Genomic DNA, 20,567 nt, shown 5'->3' with positions numbered 1-20,567 from the left:
TATTGTGGCTTTAAGTTTACATAATAGATCCCTTCCCAGCAAATTTGTGTGGGATCCAGGCATTAAAAGAAAAGAATGTTCTACATTTAGGGGTCCCATGCATACCATGCGAGAAGAAAGTTTTGGGACTTTTTGGGGTGTTCCTGATACACCTACTTCGTTTAGAGAGCCAATAGAGTTACAGTTTGCATCTGGTTTGCTCACCAGGACTGATCTAGATACTCTAGTGCCTAAAAGACAATCATAGTATGAATTTCCCACTTTTAGGGTTACATGGGGTGGGGAACATATAGGGATAATTGGCAATAAAATATCAAGGTCTAGAAATCAAAGGTTTCACTTTTTGATTCCAAAGCCCTCACCACCCCGCCCCCCCATCACACCTTCATAAAGATGCTTGGGCATTTTTCTGGGGTGCCCCATGCTGAGGGGAATTTTCACCCTGGGTATAGTGTGAACAAGCTCCACTTTTTAATATATTGTTGTTGGGGCATTTTGTTGTGTATTATCATTTGTTTCATTTGGAGTATTATTTCTGTCATTGTTTTTATTATAATTTTGATTGTTATACCTGTTATTTCTCCTAAAATTCATGTTATTGAATACCTGATTCCAGTTTCTGCAATTTAGCATTAAGTGGCCATGTTTTCCACAGTCCAAAGCAAAGTTAAAGCCACCATTGGTACACGTAAAAGTGGACCAAAGGCACAGGAAGTGATGCAAAGAACTGTCTTTAAATTTGGTGGTAACTTCCTGTGAAGGGGTATTTTGCCTTTGAACTTGGCCTTGGAGGAGGCTCAGGCTTGAGACCTCAGACTGCTTCCCTTTGGACTGACATGTGGGTGAGTGAAAAAGGCTGACTGAGATTCCTGGGCTTTTCTGGAGGCACTGACCTCTGGCCTCCAGAGAAACCCGTCCTCTTGGAGGAGACCTCATGGCTGCAAACATTGTTTAATTAATCCTCTGTGCCCCCAACCCCCTTTGCTGGGGCCTCTGAAGCCCTACCTGTTTCGGACTGACTCTCACTCACTCCCTCTCCCTCTCCCTCTCCCTCTCTCTCTCTCTCTCTCTCTCTCTCTTTACTTTTACTTTCCCTATTTAATTAAGTAATTAATTCCTGGTAACGATACTCTTAAATAATCAGTTCAACCATAAATTTTACCCTTTATAGTACACAAATGTGATGAAATATTATTGAGCTATAAGAAATAATGGAGAGAAACCTTGGATGACTTCTATGAACCAATACAAAGTGAAAACTGTAAATAAGCCAGAATGCCGCAACACTTACAGAAAGGAGTAAGGTATCAAAGGCTGGAAAGAAAGGGGTCAAGTTATAAAGAGATTTAAATGCCCAAAAAAGTCATTATAATTGATGTTGTAGGTAAAAGGAAGCCCCTAGAACTCAATGAGAAGAAGGGTGATATAATCAGGCTTATACTTTAGAAAAACCATGCAGCATCTAAGTGAAGGATAAACCAGAGTGGGGAGAAACATGAAGCAAAGAGACTCTTAGAAGGCAATTGTCATAATTCAGGAAAGAGATGCTGAGGCCCTGAACTATAATTTTGGCTGTATAAGTAGAAAGAAGGGGAAATATACTAAAAATATTTTACAAATAGAAATGACAAGATTTGGTAATGGACATGTGTAAATAAATGAGTTATAACTCAGGGATGACACCAGGATGGGGGTGGCCTGGGCAGTAATAAGGCAGTTTAACAAGGTAGTTATAGGAAGAAACCAATGTATTGTTTTTGAAATGTTGAGTCTGAGATGACTGCAGACATTGAGTTGTATAGCAGATATCCATTTGTTACTCAACAGAGATGAACATATGGCTCTGGAAATCATTTACATAAAGATGATGCTTGAATCCTTGAAAGTTAATGTAATTACAGAAATTTAAGGGCCAAGCACAGCACTAAGGATAAACAGACAAAAATAAAATAGTATTTCATAAATTTGACTCAGTTTGCCATATAATTTAATAAATGAGACCTTTCAGAGAAATTTGCTGAAAAAAGTTTTCCCTATTTGTTGCTTCCCTTTTCATCTTAGCTATATTGGTTTTGTTTGTACAAAGACTTTGAAACTTAATATAGCTAAAATTATTCATTTTACATCTTGTAATGTTCTCTATCCTTTTTTTATAAGTTCTTTTCCTCATCCATAGATCTGATAAACTATCACATGCTTGTTAAATTTAGGCACCTCATTTTCAAATACACCAGTGCAATATATAGATGATGGCCTTAAAGGCAAAGGAAATTTTAGTATTTTTAAGATTTATTAGAAAAAAAATTTCAAACGTACTAACCTGGATTTCTACATGCCGTGGATTATCAATAAATTTTTCTATTAGTAACCTATCATCACCAAAACTTGAAGCAGCTTCTTGAGATGAAAATCTAAAACCGTCCCTTTAAAAAGAAAAACAGAAGTTAAATTAAGAAAAATACTCAGGTCTCAGTATATATAAAAAACAAACTCATTATGTATAAACAAAGCTTTTTTATTAAAAGTTTTCCTGTTTTAGATTAAAACCAAATTCAAAAGAAATTAATCTTTTAATATTACTTAAAGTATTCACTGATAACTAGGCTATTTTTGGAAGAATTCATATATTTCCAGAAGCAAAATTCATTTATAATAGAAAATTAAAATTCTACAAAGGCAAAATGTTTAATATTTATGTGTTCCTTCTTAAAATCTAGCCATTTTCAAAGCTACTCAATGAAAAACTGAGGAGAAATGTAGAATTTTGTAAATGTTGCATGCACTATTAAAATATTACATTATTGTAAGGAAAAATCCATTAAAATTTACATACTCAACTGAAAAGCTCAAAAACTGGTTCTCAGATGCACTGATATAAAGGCCATCAAAAGGTTTTAGCTATAAAATATAGTCATTGAGGCTAAATAGAATATAGCAAGTCATAGAAGAGATATAAATTACTATGAGATTTATTTTTTATAAATATATTTTATTTCACCAAGTATATGGAATAATGCTTTTCCACATAAGTCTTCTGAAATAACATGATCTAAAATGTCTCTCTCTCCACCCTTCACTCCCCCTTCCTAGAAATGGTAAGCAATTTGATCTCAGTTTGTTATGAAAGATTTAAAGAGAGAAAGAGAGAAATATTATTTCTCTCTGAGAGACGGGAAATTCTTTCTGAGGGAGATCATTCATGAGCTAGGTCTCGAGGGTGAAAATACTATTTATTGGGAAAAATAGGCAAGATCGTAATAAGAACTATATTTGAGACAAAAAAGTTATTTGAACTAAGACAGAGACAAGAGAGGCAAGAAAGCATTAAGTTGAATTAAGAAAAGGATAAAATTTACCAGAATATAGAACAGATAATAGAGGTCTATTGTTGTGGCTAGAAAAATCAGCTTGAGTCAAATCGTAAAAGTTATTGAGTATCAATCAATTTCATAAATTTTAAAGCTCCTGAGATTTACAGTAATCAGATTGGGCCCATATTCTTTTATTTTTAGAGGCAGCCTGCCAAGTGAGGTGGTCTAGACCTGTGATTCTCACTTTATTCTCACCCTGGTGGAGAAATTTCTGCCAATACAAATCAACAACATGGCTATATTGCTGCCTTCTCAAATTCATCATATGCTTCTCCAATGCCCCCTGAATGATATTTTCAATTCTTCTAAGAAAGACTGTCTCATGCTGGAACAACCTCCAGGAAGTGATGCAGAGCGAGAGGAGCAGAACCAGGAGAACATTGTACACAGAGACTGATACACTGTGGTATAATCGAAGGTGATGGACTTCTCCATTAGTGTCAATGCAATGTCTCTGAACAATCTGCAGGGATCTAAAAAATACTATCCACAAGCAGAGGATAAACTGTGGGAGTAAAAACACCGATGAAAAGCAACTGCTTGACTACAGGGGTGGAGGGGATAAGACTGAGGAGAGACTCTAAATGAACACTAATGCAAATACCAACAACAGGGAAATGGGTTCGAGTCAAGAACACATGTGATAACCAGTGGAATTGTGGGTCGGCTATGGGAGAGGGAAAGGTGGGGGGAGGGGAGGAAAAGAAAATGATCTTTGTTTCCAGTGAATAATGTATGGAAACAACCAAATAAAATAATGTTTAAAAATTAAAAAAAAAAAAAAGAAAGACTGTCTCATGTCCAAATAAGTTGAATATTGTTATAAAAAAAAATCATGGGTCTTTTAAAAAAATAATGAAGTCATTGAAAAATGCTGCATAATTACACAAAGACAATCTAGCAGCTCTCCTCCTATTCAATTATGTAACAGCTCAGTGTATATCTGCAGTATATGTGCAAGATGTGTTTGTATATGTATATTATATGCAGACACATACATAGATGTAAATCGGTTTATGTTATGTATTAAATTTACTAGAGACTGAGCATTTTTCATTCACCTTTTTTTCCTAGATTGATAGTTGGTTCAAACTCTTCTGAATGATTTTAAATCTCACTTAGGAAGCTCTGTTTTAACAGTCTGAGGCGTTGAGAATTTCACCATGTACTATATACAGAAATTCTCCTAGACCTGGATTTTCCTCCATGATAGTGGCAAGCCTTTCACAATCACATGTATGCCTGGCTCTGTGTCTCAATTGATATGAATGATCAAAGAGTCACTGCACAAAGTTGTCACCATCGTATTCCTTATACAAAGAATCCTGTATAATTTTGACATATGCATGAGACATAACTTGTTGAATAACCTTTAAGATATTTTACTCTACCGAATCAAATATTTTTATATATTCAAGAAATGTTAAGTAGAGAGAGCTTATATTCTCTATATGGAATCTTCTATGGAAGAACATTTGTGGAAACTTCCTTCTCTTCTAAATCTCACAATAATGATATAAAGAATCAAAACATTTCAGGATTTGGAGAGGCCATTTAGTCCAATTACTTATCTAAAAAAGAATTATTACTACAAGGTCCCAACAAATGGTCATCCAGGTCCTGCTTAAAGATCTCTAATGAGTAAGAATTCTATCTCCCAAAGTAGCTGATTCCATTTTTAGACAGCATTAATTGTTAGGAAGAATTTACTAATATCAAGGCTAAATTTGCTTCTGTTACAACATCCACCAAATAATCTAAGTTATGCCATATGGGACCAAATAGAAAACAATAAAACCATTTCCTCTAAGAAAGCCTTTCAACTGCTTTAAGATAACTATCCACATGACTCTCAAGTGTTTTCCAAGTTAAATATCCTCAGTTCCTTCAACCAGTTTTCATAGTGGATAGACCTATGGTTCTGGCTGCCCTCTCTTCAGATTATTAAATCCTTTCTAAAATATGGCAACCATATTTATAATATAAAATATAATATAATCTGAATATTCACCTTATGGTTCCTAGAAGCTATATTTCTATAAGATCATATTAGCTTTCTTGAATACAATGTTCTACTGCTAACTTATATTACACTTTCAATCTACTAAAGTTCCCAAATAATTTTCTGATAAATACTTTCCTACCATAGTTTATTGTGATTTGATCTTAAATTTGTACACTGAAGTTTTTTAACACAGGTACTCTCTCCAGAGTAATCAATGATCTCAATTGCCAAATTTGATATGTCTTTTCTAAATCCTTATCCATCTTGATGGACTTATTGTTTTAGTGGTATTTTTATATTTTATTATTATTTTTTCTTCAATTAATTCTGCCTCCAGAATAGAAGGGGAAAGAGAGGGAGTGATGAAGGGAAGTGTGATGGGAGGAAGGGGAGGCAGAGAGAGAAGGAGCGAGGGAAGAAAAAAGGGAGGGAGGAAGGAAGAGAGGGAGGGAAAGAGGGAGGGAGGAGAAAAGAAGGAAGGAAAGAAGGAAGGAAGGAAGGAAAGAAGGAAGGAAGGAAGGAAGGAAGGAAGGAAGGAAGGAAGGAAGGAAGGAAGGAAGGAAGGAAGGAAGGAAGGAAGGAAGGAAGGAAGGAAGGAAGGAAGGAAGGAAGGAAGGAAGGAAGGAAGGAAGGAAGGAAGGAAGGAAGGAAGGAAGGAAGGAAGGAAGAGAGCGATGGAGGGAGAGAGGGAAGGAGGGAGGGAAGGAGAGAGGGAAGGAGGAAAAGGAGGCAAGGAGGAAGGGAAGGAAGGAAGAAGGAAGGAAGGAAAGAAGAAGGAAGGAAGGAAAGAAGAAGGGAGGGAGTTAGGAAGGACCCTTGAATGGTAAGCACCATTAACAAAAACATCCCCACATTGGTAACAATGAAAAATGCATTTCTTGCTCTGTATATGAATATATTTATTAAGAACTAAATAGCATTGTTTTTTATCAGTCCTCTTGAATCACTGTTAATCACTTAGTTGATAACAGTTCTTAAGTCTTTGAAAATTGTTTCTTATAATATTGATGCAATACATTGTCCTTCTAGTTCTGCTCACTTCATTCTGCATTAGTTCACAAAAGCCTTTCTATGACTCTCTGAAATCAGCTTTTCCCTCATTTCTTACAATACAATAATATTCCATTCATCCATTCATATACCACAACTTGTTCAGTTACTCCTCAATTAATGGGCATTTCCTTAGTTGTGATTTTTGCTACCACAGAAAAGAATTACTAAAATTATTTTTATACATGAAGATCTTTTCCTCTTTTGTTGATTTCTCTAGAATATAGATATAGCACTGGTAAAGCTTGGTCAAAGGGCATAATTAATATAGGACACTTGAGTCAGGAGACCTAGCATTAATTCTCAGCTTTACCACTAAAACTAGCAGTGTGGTCATGGGAAAATAACTTGACCTCTCCTAGCCTCAGCTTCCATCTTTACAAAACAAAGCAATTAAACTAAATTAATTTCTAAAAATATAAGACTGAGGTATATAATTTCAGAAAGATTCTAAATGGAAATCAAATCCTTTTATGACATTGAAAAATGTAAAATTCTATTACCAATATCACAGAGTATCATAATCACTATTAAAATAGAAGAAAAGAAAAATTTCTGCATATTATTTCTACCTTTTTTCACAAAAAATGTTTTTTTAAAACAATGCTATCCAATTTCTTCATTTTACTTTTGATAACATTCAGGATGTCAGTTTAATAACATTCTATTAACTATAATTTTCATCAAGACTAAATTTTGGACAGAATCTCACCTGGTCTCTTCATCATCCCAAGCGATTCGCATGCCTTTCCCACCACCACCTGCTGAGGCCTTGATCATAACGGGATAGCCTAACAGCAGGGAACAATTAGACAGAAGTTCAGACTTTGAACATTTGGTTGTATGAACATGACAACTGACCACATGTCTAATAATTTAATAGACAATAGCTGGTTTATTTTAAAAGTTTTTTAACAAAACAATAACTGAATTCTTACAAATTTATAAATTTGCATGAGCCAAGTTTTTTTCTGACAAGCAAAAAAGCTTCTCTCCTCTAATATTATCAAAGCTTATAAGAAGAAAAACACTCTCAGAAATAGTTTTTAAAAGACTTTTACTTCATGTTATCTAGGTTCCCAAAGATGATTAACCAATATTACCTCAAAATAAATATTTGAGTAAAGCCTTAAAAAAGCAGCTTATAACCTCAGAGGAAAAGAACTTTAAAAAAAGTGGAAATGCAAATTTACCATCGTTATTCAAAGTAAATAAACCAGTTCCAAAAGATAGTCAAATGACACGGTGTAGTCACTGGTTTCCAAAATTCTATATTACAGGATTTGTAAATTGGAAGGCCTTGAATGATATTCTCAGAAGTTAAGGTTTTAACTGAAAAACCTAATGAAACAGAAAAGTATTGGGGAAAAATTAAACTGGAAACTGTTGTGGGATAAAGTAGACAGGAAAACTTCTGAAGGGGACACTATCAATACTACATTGTCAAAACAGAAAGGAAGGAGTAAAGTCAACTTAATATAACAGGATGGACTGAAACTGATGTCTGGTTAGATTTAAAGGGCATGGGAGAGATTAATAACTCCTAAGGATACAAGTCAAGAAAAAGAAGCTGTTAGAGCCATTCATAAAGGGAGGAAAGGCAGGAAGTGGAATGCATGTGAGGTTCTGTGGCTTTGAGAAAGTGTAGCCATAAATGCATTCATGACATGGGAGTAATCATTTATCAAACATTTCTGATCTTGCAAGAGCTGACTGTTGACACCAGTTTCAAACTCATTTCTTTTGAACATAATCATTTTTTAACATATAGAATTTTTAAAAGTTGTATGAAAGTTAAATGGTACATCTTTCTCCTCAAGTTTGAATACTCTCTTCATATCTGTTTAAAAAATAAATAGTACATTTCAGGTGAGAGTAATATAGAAAAGTAAAAATGTCCTGTAGTAAGAGAAGATATGGAACTAGAAGAAATGGTGAGGAAAAGAAGGCTAAATATATGGAACAGGAACCATTCTGAAACAAATGATACCAAATTGAAACCTTGAGACATGACAATGATTATAGGAGTAGGAAAAAGAATACCCAGTAAAAAGAGTAAAGGTCTATATAAGGTTTTCTATAATGTTCTCAATTGCTACTTATTGATATATAAAAAAGAAATCAAGGGGAAAAACATTAATTCTCTATATATATATATATATTTTAAGTTGGCTCCTTCAAAATGCAAAGCATGGGATTAGAAACAAAGGATACAAAACTGAAAACAAATAAAACTCCTGCCCTCAGGAAGTTTATCATTTAGAAGGGGAAATATAACATATACTCAAAATAGGATTGAATATGGGAAAGATAGATAAGGTAGATATAATATACTATTTCTTATAATCAGGGCACATGAGTAGAAGAGTAAAGAAACATGGAAGAAGTAGGAGAAAGTATACAAGAAATGAACCTCCCTTATCTGAAACAAGTAGGGATGATGTAGGAAGGGAAGATAATACTGGGGAGAGAACAGTTGTACATAAAATAAACTTCTTGATCCTGAAAGCATGGTGGTAGAAGCAGTAAAAGGGAAAAAATAAAGTACTAAAATAGTAAATGAAATAAACAAAAGATGAAGTAGAATCTATAGGGCACAGTTCCTTCAATTGGTTCTTAAACAACTGAGTGGAGAACTCTGATATATTAATGTAACAGAATATTATTTCACTAAAAATATCATCAAAGAGATGACTTTAGAAAATTCTTAGAAGTATGACCTGATACAGACTTAAGTGAGCAAAATTAGAACAATTTATACAAGACCAAGGCTATTTAAAGAAAAACAAACAATATCACTTTGAAATGTTTAAGAAATATAACCAATACAACAGTTTTATCATTAGAGTACCCATGATAAAGCAGGATATACACCTTCTTTGAAAGAGAAGTGGAGGATAACTTAAAGAAAAACATTTTTTTTGGATACGATCACTGTGTGGTCTCATTTGATTTGATTTTCATTATTAGTTATTTACAAGGTTTTTGGTTTTGTCTTTTTTCTTGATTGTTATTGGTTAATTTCTTTAAGAATGGAAGGGAAAGCAGAGGAGGTTAACCATAAAGATCCCCTTCCAACAACAAAAAAAAGGATTATAAAAACATTTTTTCAATGAAAGCAGAAAAAAATTCATAAGGAAATACAAATAAACAAAGATGGTTTTGAAAGGAACATTAAGAATTTATTACATACTCCTTTAAAAAAAATCAAGTAGTGCATTTAGGTGGCTCAATGGCTTGAGAACCAGGCGTAGAGATGGAAGGTCCTAGGTTCAAATTTGACCTCAGATACTTCCTAGCTATGTGACCCTGGGAAAGTCAATTAAGCCCCATTGCCTAGCCCTTACCATTCTTCTGCCTTGGAATCAATGCACAATAAGATTTGTTTATTTGTTTTTGTTTTTGTTTTTGAATCAAGTTATGAAATGAGATTCCCTATTTCCATTGAGGGAAACCACCATCCTACCCAGTTTCTCATGCTTCAAAACTATATGTCATCCTAGACTGTCTCTCTCCCTTTCATATCTAATCTCTTGCCAAATCTCATCATTAATCACCATCACATCTCTTATATATAGACCTTTTCTCCTCTTATATTGCCATCTCTTTGGTAAAGGCCCTAATTACCTCAGGCCTGGGCTATTGCAATAGCCTGTTGGTTAGTCATGTGGCCACAAGTTTTCTCCTCATTCCACTCAAATGTCAAATTAATCTTCCTAAAACACAAATCTGACAATATTAGCCTCCCGTTCAATAAATTCCAGTGGCTCAATAGCACCTCCAGGATCAAATGTAAAAATCTCTGTTTAGTCAAGAAAGCCATTCAGAACTGCCCTCTACCTTTTGAGTTTCCTGATACCCTAAAACCCCAACAAGTACTTTGCAATCTAGTAACAATGGCCTCATTGCTGTTCCTTTGCAAGAAAGTCTATCACTTGACTCAGGGCATTTACTCTGGCTCCCTCGCATACATGGAATGCTCTCCCTTCCTCATCTCTGCCTCCTGGTTTCCTTCAATTTCCAGCGAAAATGCTATTTTCTATTAAAAGCCTTCCCTGATCTTTCTTAATTCTAGTGCCTTCTCTTGGTTGAATATTTCCAATTTATCTTATATATGGCAATGTTTGTACATATTTGTTTGTATATTGTCTCCCCAGTTAAACTGTTAAGTCCTAAAACAGAAGGCTCTGGTTGTGGTGGTTGTGGTGGTTGCTGTTGTTGTTGGTAGTGGTGGTGGTGGTGGTGGTGGTGGTGGTGGTGGTGGTGGGGTGTGTGTGTGTGTGTGTGTGTGTGTGTGTGTGTGTGTGTGTGTGTGTTTTGGGGAAGGATTTTTATTTTTGGTTATCCCTAACACTTTGCCCAGTGTCTGGAATATTATAGTTCCTTAATAAGTTTTTCTTGAAAGAGAGTATAGTTGCTGTTGGAGATTGTAGCCATCCACCCCAAGCTATGGGCAAGGGGAAAAGTTAGTGTGTACAGAATGGCTTAGAAGAGAGCATGCTCAGCCTTGAGCATGCTCAGTCTTGCGCATGGCTAGGAAAGCCTCTGACCCTTGACCCCAGCTTCCCCCAGGTTAGGTGGGAAAACAGGTTTCTTTGTGTTCACCTGGCTAAGAGAAACCACACCTATACCTTGTCATTAACCTCTCTTCCTCACTTGGATCTCAGCTCTCACTGATGCCTGTCCTTGCTGGAGCTTGGCCTCTGATTCCTTTCCTGATCTACCTCTCCCACCTGGGACCTGGCCTTCAGGCACTTTCTTTTCTCTATCATATCTCCGACCTGTGTGGTATTAAATTTGGATCTTTGGATGGTTATAAGCCTTCTGAGTAATCCACTGATCAGAGTTTCTGCTGTGGCTCCTTGATAATTAATAAGGCCTGGATTTCTGACTCATTCCTGCCACCTCATATCTCTAATTTGGCTCCGCCACCCCCCTCGCGGCATACAGAACTTCTATCCTTCCTCTATCTTCCTACTTTGAGGCTTCTCGCTGGATCGAGGAAGCTTCAGAGATGGTTTTTGTTTGTTTATTCTTTAGTTTCTTTAAGATAGAGGATATTTGAGTCTATTCTTAAGCAACAGGAAAAGAATAACTATATTTAATAGAGATAGACAAGAGAGGCGATGTTCAAAGTTTCATTATAAGACAAGAGAAGACAGCATCTGTGTAACTAGAATTTTGTACCCTTGGACTTTATCTCCCAGAATCCCTTTCCTTTCATCCCCACCGTTAAGTCCTTACATTGTATAGATAAAACTTTCTGTAACTCTGCCTTCTCTCACTCTTTTCCCCCTTTCCGTGGTCCAGGTAAACTCCTCTTTACTCAGGCTATTTTATTCCTCTACTTCAAGTGTTTGATAATAAATCTTACAAAAATATAATACTTAGAGTATTCAATATTAATTTTTAATCTTACACATACAAGATATAAGTTGAGGGAGTTAGCTTGGCACCCTATCTTTAAGGACTTGGGAAAAGGAGGAGGTAAGCCATGGAGAGACTTAGGAGATAGAGACTGAAAGATAAGAATACCCATAATGGTCTGAAATTCAGATTTAATAATAATAATTGTCATTTATATAACACTTTAAAGTTTGCCAAGCACTTTACATAGGTTATCTTATTATAGCCTAATCACAAATTTGTATGGTAAATACTACACATATTAGTATTACTGGTTTACAGATGAGGAAAATACATCTAAGATGGGTTAAATGTTTTCCTCATTGTCAAGCAACTAGTGTCAGAAGTAGGACTTGAACCCTCCCTTGAATCCAAGTTCAGAGCTTTTTGTGCATAGGGAACAAGATTATCTCATAAGAAAGTAGAAACTGGAAATGAAGTTGAGGGTCTCAGGGGAAAAGCAATATCGTAATGACCACTGTGCAAAGCAAAAAGGGAGTTTTAATAGATGGAAACCTATATTAAAAATGACAGCTCAATTGAGGTTCTTTATCATGAATCTGTAATGGGCGTAGCTTAATTTCATTACTTCTCTTAACCTTCAGCAGCTTGAGGATAGTAACAGAACACGAGTGCTGGGAATGGCCCAGAGATGAGGATAAGCAAGGAGAATACTTAAGGGAGAAAGAAAGAAGAAATTTAAGGGTAGAATACAGGACCTTGTAATTAAAGGTAGGAAAAGGTTGAACATGCAAGGCTAGAGAGTGAAGGTCGTGATCTAGAGTGTAGGGGAGTGTGAAAGGCCAAGTTCAAGAGGAATGAAGCAACGAGAGTCGTAGGAATGAGAAACTGTGGTCAGAGCAGGAAATCTCAGAATTCAAGATCTTGAATTTCAGTTAATAGTAAGCTCCAACCATGACCACTTATGTAGCGCTAGAGACAGCATACCATCTCACACTGAACACTCCAAATTTTATATGACGATATGTGTGTATAAAACCATGCATGTATATATGTGTGTAGATTTGTATACAGGCCCTTTACATTTTTATGATATATGTACTTATGAACGTACATACACATCTATGCATGTATGTATACATCTTGGGTAAATGCAGATACACAAATATAATATCATTTGATCTTAATTACAATTCTGTGATATATATAAAGTAAAGATTGTTGTCTCTTTTTCAGATGAAGGAAATGAGACTCAAAGATATCAATAATATGGGCACGATTACCAAGACAGTAAAGAAGTAGAGATAGGATTCAAACCCAAATCTTCTGAGTGTAAGTCCAGTACATTGTGTCAATATACTGTGCTGCCATAAGAGTTAGATTAGATATAAAGAAGATGGCCCAAGCAGTTCGTTTTTTGTTTTTTTTTTTAATCCTTACCTTCCATCTTTCCAAGGCAGAAGAGTGGTAAGGGCTAGGCAATGGGGGTCAAGTGACTTACTCAGGGTCACACAGCTGGGAAGTGACTAAGGCCAGATTTGAACCTAGGACCTCCTGTCTCTAGGCCTTGCTCTCAATCCACTGAGCTACCCAGCTGCCCCCAGCCCAAGCAATTCTGCACATTACTGGGCTCAACAAAACAAAGAATCCAAATTTAAGAAGAGAGTGATCTGAAAATATTAAAAAGTATTGATGATACATCTCTAATGCACCAATCTTCTTATTAAATATTCTCAGGCCCTTTCATATATATAAATTTTATTTCCTCTAATTAGTCTAGACTCTCCCAAGGGATATGCATGCCTAATTATTTTATATTAATTTCATATAACTTAATATTGCAGCCTATATATAGTAAGCACTCAAAAATAATTTCAGCATGTATGTGCAGAGAGAAGATAATAGTTATTTATAATTTTAAAATAAAATTAAGATATATATTATTCTAATTTTTTCAACCATTTAATAATTATAGTTGCTAGAGCATATTGTAAACTAGTATAATAATAAAGGAAATTATTCAATTGTTGCAAACTAATAAACAACATGGCACACAATAAACATGCTCAGTAGTTTCTGAGGAGTTAAACAATTCTTCTGAAATAATTTATATACAAATAGTCATACACACACAAAAAATGTTCCTAATATAAAGAGCTGGAAGATGTATACTTTTCAGGAAGAAATGTTAATTAAGTTAAAAGATATGAATTTAAATTACAGAACTATTGTTTTATATAAATCTATATATATAGATATATATAAAGTTAGGTTCAAGAATTATCAATTTAGAACAAACCAAATGGATAACAAATATAATACATTTTTTTGTGTTTTTGTATAAATGGCAAAACCTTAAATAGACTTTTTTTTTTGCTTAAATTAATTTGCTTGTTCCTCTCTATTCAGGCATGTGAAATTCTTGACTACGAAGATTCTTGACTGTGATCCAGAAATCAGAAATCAAGTTAAACTTCAATATACAGATTGGAACTAGAATGTTTTCCCAAACAGGAAGTTTCCCCACAATAAAACCAAAGAGACTATGATGTTTTCACATTACCGACTTTAAAAGCTGAACTTTTAAAAACAGAGCAATTGTTAAAGGGAAAATGTTAACAACAAAAGGGGGAGAAAGATGATGAAAGCAGGGAGAAAGACAAGAATACAAGAAGTTTTTTAAACAAAAGACTAAAAATATTTTTTAAGGCAGCAGAGGAAAAGGCAGGGGAGATAGGACTCATAAAATTACACTTAGCCAGGAAAAAAATTTAGAGGTAAAGAATAACAAAAGAGAAATACACCACTAAATTGAGAATAAGAAATGAAAAATAACACAGAAAGCAAGGCCCCACCATCCCAGGAACACTCTCCTGACCTCAAATGACCAATTATCTCAATAAAAGGCACACAATAAAACAAAGCACTTCATTTTTAAAAGAAAATTTCAAAGAATACTTTTAAAGTTTTTTTAATTATAATAGCTTTTCCTTATGTAATTTTGGCTAAAACCTACATATTAAAGCATATCTTCTATCAAATAATGCCCACCCTCCAAAAAAATTAAGTATTATCCAAAAAAGTGAACAGAAAAACTGATCTAAGCTAACCTTTGGAGCAAAGACAAATTAGAGTGACTTTCAAAATCTTTTTCTACATTACACTTAAGCTCTGCCTCATATGCAAAATGTTTACAATTTTTCTAAGGCAAACACCAATGACAAAACAGAAAAATGCAATTATAAACTTGTCCAAATATTTTACCCCTTCACATCTAAAAGATGTACTTCTATATAAGGTATTTTAAAGCAAGTAATATCAGTATATGATGGCCAGTAAAGGGAAGGAATACGACTAAGGATAAATTACAGTTAGCAAACAGCAAAGATGCTGAAGTACTAATAGTACCATAATACCTAACTGTTTGCTCAATAACAGAATGCTACCAAGTGCTTGGACAGCTACAAGGCTGTCTGTGCCAGGGGATGGATTGCTAACCCCTTCTTTACATCAGTACATTGGCCAAAAATGGACAAACAAACCAAAAAACAGCCACGCTCCTGAAAAAATCTATAAAGAATCAGAATTATCTTTTGAAACTCTGCCCCCACCCACATAAGCCATGGAGGTCAAGTATAGAAAGAAAACCCCATAAACACCAAAATATTTATCTCAAGATTTTTTGTGATAGCAAAGAACTATAAATGAAGTAGATGCCCCTCAACTGAGGAATGGCTAAAGAAAAGAATTGTGGTCAACAAATGGAACAACATATTACTTTGCCCTAAGAAATTATGAATAAAAAGAATAAAGAGAGTAATAGGGATACTTTTGTGAACAGACAAAAAGGAAAGGAAAGCAAACCAGAAAATAATATTTATTCATAACGCCTACTATATAAATGCAATGAACAGCAATCAAAACTAAATTATATGTAGCAAAAAAGTATGAGTACCCTTCAGTGGTGGAATGGCTGAATAGATAATGGTTTATGAGTAAAATGGAATACTATGCTGTAAGAAATGATAAAAGAGATCATTTCAGAGACACCTGGGAAAATGTATATGAACTAATGCAAAGTGAAGTAAGCAGAACCAGGAGACCAATTTACAATATAACAACAATATTATAAAAACTAAACAGTTTTAAAGTTCTCAAGAACTCTGATAAATTCAATGATCAACTAAGAGTAGTTGAAAAAGGCTTCCCTCTTTGTGACAGAAGTGGTAAATATTCAGAATAAGACATTTTTAAAATACTTGCTGTCACTATCACTACACCCTCATTTCTCCCTTGATATATTCACTCTAAAATTCTCCCCAGAGCAATGACTGGAGAAGGGAAGGAACTATATATGCCTTTATTCTGATTTACTGAGATCCAGAAATTTAACAGTCTTTTCTCTCTTCACTAAAAGTACTCTAACTTACAGAGTAGAAATTGAATTTATGTCAAAGGTATTTGAAATCTAATTTACAAAAGCAGCCAGTGATTCTGCATAGTCTTTTCATATCTGTGGAGATAAAGTTTATGAAGAGGAATCCAGATAGAGGAAAATTAGAAATACACCATCATAGGTAATATTGCCCAAATCCATTTTAGGAGAATGAAGGGACAGCAGAAATTGTATATCTTCAAGTGTGTTCTGAGGGCATGAAACAACATATAATGGAAGAGACATAATTTATACACAGCAAAATCCAGGACTGGCTTGATCTTCTTCTTCCACTCACTTTAGACTATGACTTCCAGGCAAGTATTAATGCAAAAGGTGCACGTGGTCAGTGACTCGGTTAATATGGAAAGTAATGTGACCATAAAGGGCACCTCCCTGAAGCTAAGGAACACTTACCTAAAGAACCATAGATCAGCATTGAGGGGAAAGATCCTTATCTTGGACCAAAGATAAGAGTAGATAAAGAAGGATCTCAAGCTGCAGAAAATGCCATCTGACCTAAATCCCAATGGTTTGAAGAGCTAAAGAAGAGACAGTCTAAATCTTCTCACCAGATGGCCAACTGTTTTTTCTTTAAAGTCTGTGATGCTGAAACTGGATATGACTATCCACTTCCCTTAGTCTTTCCATAAATTCCAAGTGAATACAGTACAAGAATCCCTAAATGGCCACAACAAAAGATTAGGAGAAGGTATGTGGAAGGAGGTTTGGAGTTGGCTAGAAGTCATATAAGAAGCACTTGATCTATTTTCTTTCATTTTATACTACTTAAATAAACTATGTAATTGTTATATATAAATTATCTGAAATTCTGAATGTACAGACTCATAGATCAAAAGGGGGAATTCTAAAGAGATAAAATATGGAATAAAGAATTGTAAAGTTGATCTCATATTTTTATTTTCTTAGAAGTATTACATTCCCTCCTATAGGTTAATTTGGGATCTGGCTAGAAAGGGCTGAATACTACTATGAAAGCTGGGGGTTTGGCAATGGAGGGAAGACTCTAAATGTCTAAAGACTAAGAGCCTGGTGGTCAATGGGAATAGGAAAGATATCTCAAACATATGCCAGAGCAAAATGAAGGAGACTACTAAGTCAATGGTCAATGAAACACACCATCTGGTGGCCAAGTCAGTTGCTGCATTCAACTCCCTCTGGATAATCAATTCCATTAGGTTTATAAAGATAGTCCTAAAGCTACAAGAACACAGAGATGGACAACTAGCACTGAAAGAGTTTCAAAAGTGTCATAGTAATATCCCTCTCTTCAGAAACTCCTAGGTGTTCAAAGCAAAAGATTGTCTTCAGTCAGGCTCTGTGCATATATTGTTTATCGGACAAAAAAACAACACATGAACCTGATTTGAAGGTTCCTTAAAAGTTGTGTGATGGGACCAATATGGGTAAGAGGAGACTTTTCTAAAAGATAGAGTCAAGATTTGATCCCTTCTTTTAAAAAAAAAAAAAAGATGTATGTTGTGCCTCTGTAGCCAGTTTCTGGTGGCCACTGATGTGGCTTACTGCTCATCAAAAACCATAAAAGGTCCCACCCCCATGGGATCTGGGGGCCTTCATACTCAATGGATACCTAAGGACCACGCAAGTCACCACAGAGACTTGCTGTCCTGACACTTGTTGGGAATGAAGATGAAGAAAGTTTCATCTACCAAACATAAGTACTACAGTGTTTCTACTGCCTATCTTTGCGATTTTAGGACTAAGAAAGCCTCCTTTTGTTGGCTGTTCAAAGACCCATAAGTCTGTCATTTTGTCCCATCATAAAATTTGAAAGTAATAGAGTTCTGGCATCAGGAACACTCCTAAAAAAAGATTGAATTTATATTTAGAATTTCAGTTACTCTTAAAGTTTGGGTGTGAAGCATAAACACTGAACAACTCTAATACCCCCAGCTCACCAATTTTTGTTTCCTTTAAGAGTAAGAGGGCTGCTTGCCAATGAAGGAAGGGAAAAAAGTTAGCTCTTATTCTTTATTCCTGCTCTCATAGTCACATTTTATATTCCCTGATGCTTTCTTCCTACCTCTTTCCCAAGCTACAGAAAGAGGAAACAGGCAGAGGAAAACAGAATGAGTGTTGGAACACTTACTAATAACAATGCCTTACATTTTCCTTTATGAACATTATCTCATTTAACATTCTCAATCCCACAGCATAGGTCATAAAAGTATTATTATCTTCATTTTACAAGGTCACATTTGAAGCTTACAACAGTCTTTTAAGGTAGGAAGACAGTGAAGGTGTTACTATCTCTTTTTTTATAGATAAGGAAATTGAGGTTCAAAAATGTTAATTGACTTGCCAATGTTGTAGATCTAGTAAGTGGCTTGGTCAAGCCTGGACCTGACATCTGAGATCTTGGTCTAATGTTCTTTCCAATGCATCCTGCTGCCTCTTTGGCTTTACCTAATCCAGTAACAAGCAACTGAAGAATTTTTACATTTTAACTCTCTACTAGACCTAGTAAGCAAGGTGGGGAAGGGGGGGGAGGGGTCCTCGCTTGAAAAGGAGGTGGTAGAGGATGTGAGAAAAACACAAGAAGAAAATAGAGATAAAATGTTAACAAATTTGATATTGAATTGGTACCTACCTTGGAATCAGGGTATAACAGTTTTAGATATAGAAGGAATTTACAGGTCTTTTAATCCCATCTCCTCATTTTACACATGAGGAAGCTTAGAAAATCAAAGGTTAGATGACTTGTCCGAGGTCATACCAGTCATAAACAACAGAAAAAGGAACCTAATTTCTCCTTCTACATGAAGTCTCCCTCATTAGTGTTGCAAATGCAGACAAATTAATTTTTTGGCCCTCAGAAAACATTGAAGAAATATTATAATTTTTTAAGGTTTGTGATCAAAATATAAAGGTCTATTTAATGTATATTGCAGTAAAATAAAATAGTAAAAAATAGTTCTCTGTAATGCTATAGAGATTAAACAAAAGAAATATTTGCATAAGAAATCTTTATTTTCTTGAAATGTTGGTATTTAAAGAAAAATAAAAAGAAGAGACTAAGAGATTCTTAAGGGAACTTCAAGGGCTAGCTCATAGATTGAGAATAAACAGTTTATCATATCTAATTTCACTTCAAAACTTGCAGCTTTCCTATTGCCTAAGAGAAACAGAATATCACCATTGGCACAACTCTTGCAATTGAGAAATATGATATGGGGATTGGGGGGGCGGGGAGTAGTAGGGTTCACAAATGGGAAAAGAAAGCATAAAACAATCAAAGGACAGCTATTTCCTGAAGGTGGCAGTTCAGAAATTAGGAAGTTTGAGAACTGTTACCTTAATGTAATTTGGGAAGTATTGGGGGAAAAAAGTAGCACAAAGGGTAGGGATGAACATACAAAAGATTATCTAACATGGAGTAAGTGAAAAACTCCCCTCAAAAAAAGTGTTTTCTCCAAGGAAGGAAGAGGGTGAATATTAGGTCAGATAGTTCCCCAAGTTGGCCTCAAAGTGGCACTATCATCCCAAAACAATTTAGTTACTAGCTTGAGCATATTCCAAATGGAAGGAAAGAATGGAGTCAAGTCATTGGAACTTTCTAAATACCAAAAATTAATAAATCAGATCTTCATTACTCTTAAGAGTATCTGTATTTTGAAGTTTAAAATATTTTAAAATTCTTAACTCTATTATATTAGGGCAGTTTCTAGACACTAATAACTGGCTCTATTCCACAACATTCCTGATCTCATTCCAGGCAAAGGTCAAACAATAACTTAAAAACTTTATAAAGACCTAAAGGAAGCAAAAGACCCAAAAATAAATGAGGTCATTACACTGCAGCTTGGATCTTGCAGCCTCTTATCTGCAAACTGCAAGCCTGTATACCTGATACCTTCCTACGACACCCTCACACCAAATATATAAAAGGGAACTTCAAAAGATCTTTCGGCCAAACAGTACAGTTTTAGGATTGTTTATAGAATTACAAAAACAGATAGTAAGAATGCAATATATTTAGGAAATGTTCATTTGAAATTGAGTTATACGCTAAAATATTAACCAACTCCTTTTTATTTCAATTACCCTATGATATCTTCAAATATTTTGTAATATATTCAATGAAAGAACTCCAAAATAATTAAAGGAAAATTGGTCAAGTGAAAAACTGAAATATTTAAGCTCATCATGATCCTATCAGTCTCTTACTAAAGTGTAATTTTCCTAACTGTAGAAAATAAACATTATATCCAATATCAAGAATATAAAAAATAATCCCTTTTTTATCTAATGATAATCTTAGATCCTGGAAAAATAAGAATAAAATTCTTTTAAAGCT

The 20,567-nt window shown here is 34.8% G+C and overlaps 1 protein-coding gene and 1 long non-coding RNA gene across 3 annotated transcripts in view; one reads left to right on the top strand and one right to left on the bottom strand.

Annotated features, from left to right (window-relative positions):
- The window catches only part of LOC103092279 (uncharacterized), a 48,501-nt gene extending 33,761 nt beyond the window's left edge, over window positions 1–14,740 (top strand). The window contains exons 2-3 of the long non-coding RNA XR_471404.3: window positions 13,030–13,125; window positions 14,203–14,740. This is a non-coding gene — a long non-coding RNA (uncharacterized LOC103092279). The remainder of the gene's footprint in view (window positions 1–13,029; window positions 13,126–14,202) is intronic.
- The window catches only part of PCCA (propionyl-CoA carboxylase subunit alpha), a 569,394-nt gene that overhangs the window by 352,733 nt on the left and 196,094 nt on the right, over window positions 1–20,567 (bottom strand). For both annotated transcript variants that reach the window (XM_007501342.3, XM_056807506.1), the window contains 2 exons: window positions 7,139–7,217; window positions 2,321–2,423 (listed from right to left, as the gene is read on the bottom strand). In XM_007501342.3, coding sequence (XP_007501404.1) covers window positions 2,321–2,423; window positions 7,139–7,217 — 182 coding nt within the window. The remainder of the gene's footprint in view (window positions 1–2,320; window positions 2,424–7,138; window positions 7,218–20,567) is intronic.

Source organism: Monodelphis domestica, chromosome 8, assembly GCF_027887165.1.
Source record: "Monodelphis domestica isolate mMonDom1 chromosome 8, mMonDom1.pri, whole genome shotgun sequence".
NCBI classification, from domain to species: domain Eukaryota; kingdom Metazoa; phylum Chordata; class Mammalia; order Didelphimorphia; family Didelphidae; genus Monodelphis; species Monodelphis domestica.
Note: the sequence above shows the minus strand (reverse complement) of the source record. Positions and strands in the feature narration are given on the sequence as shown.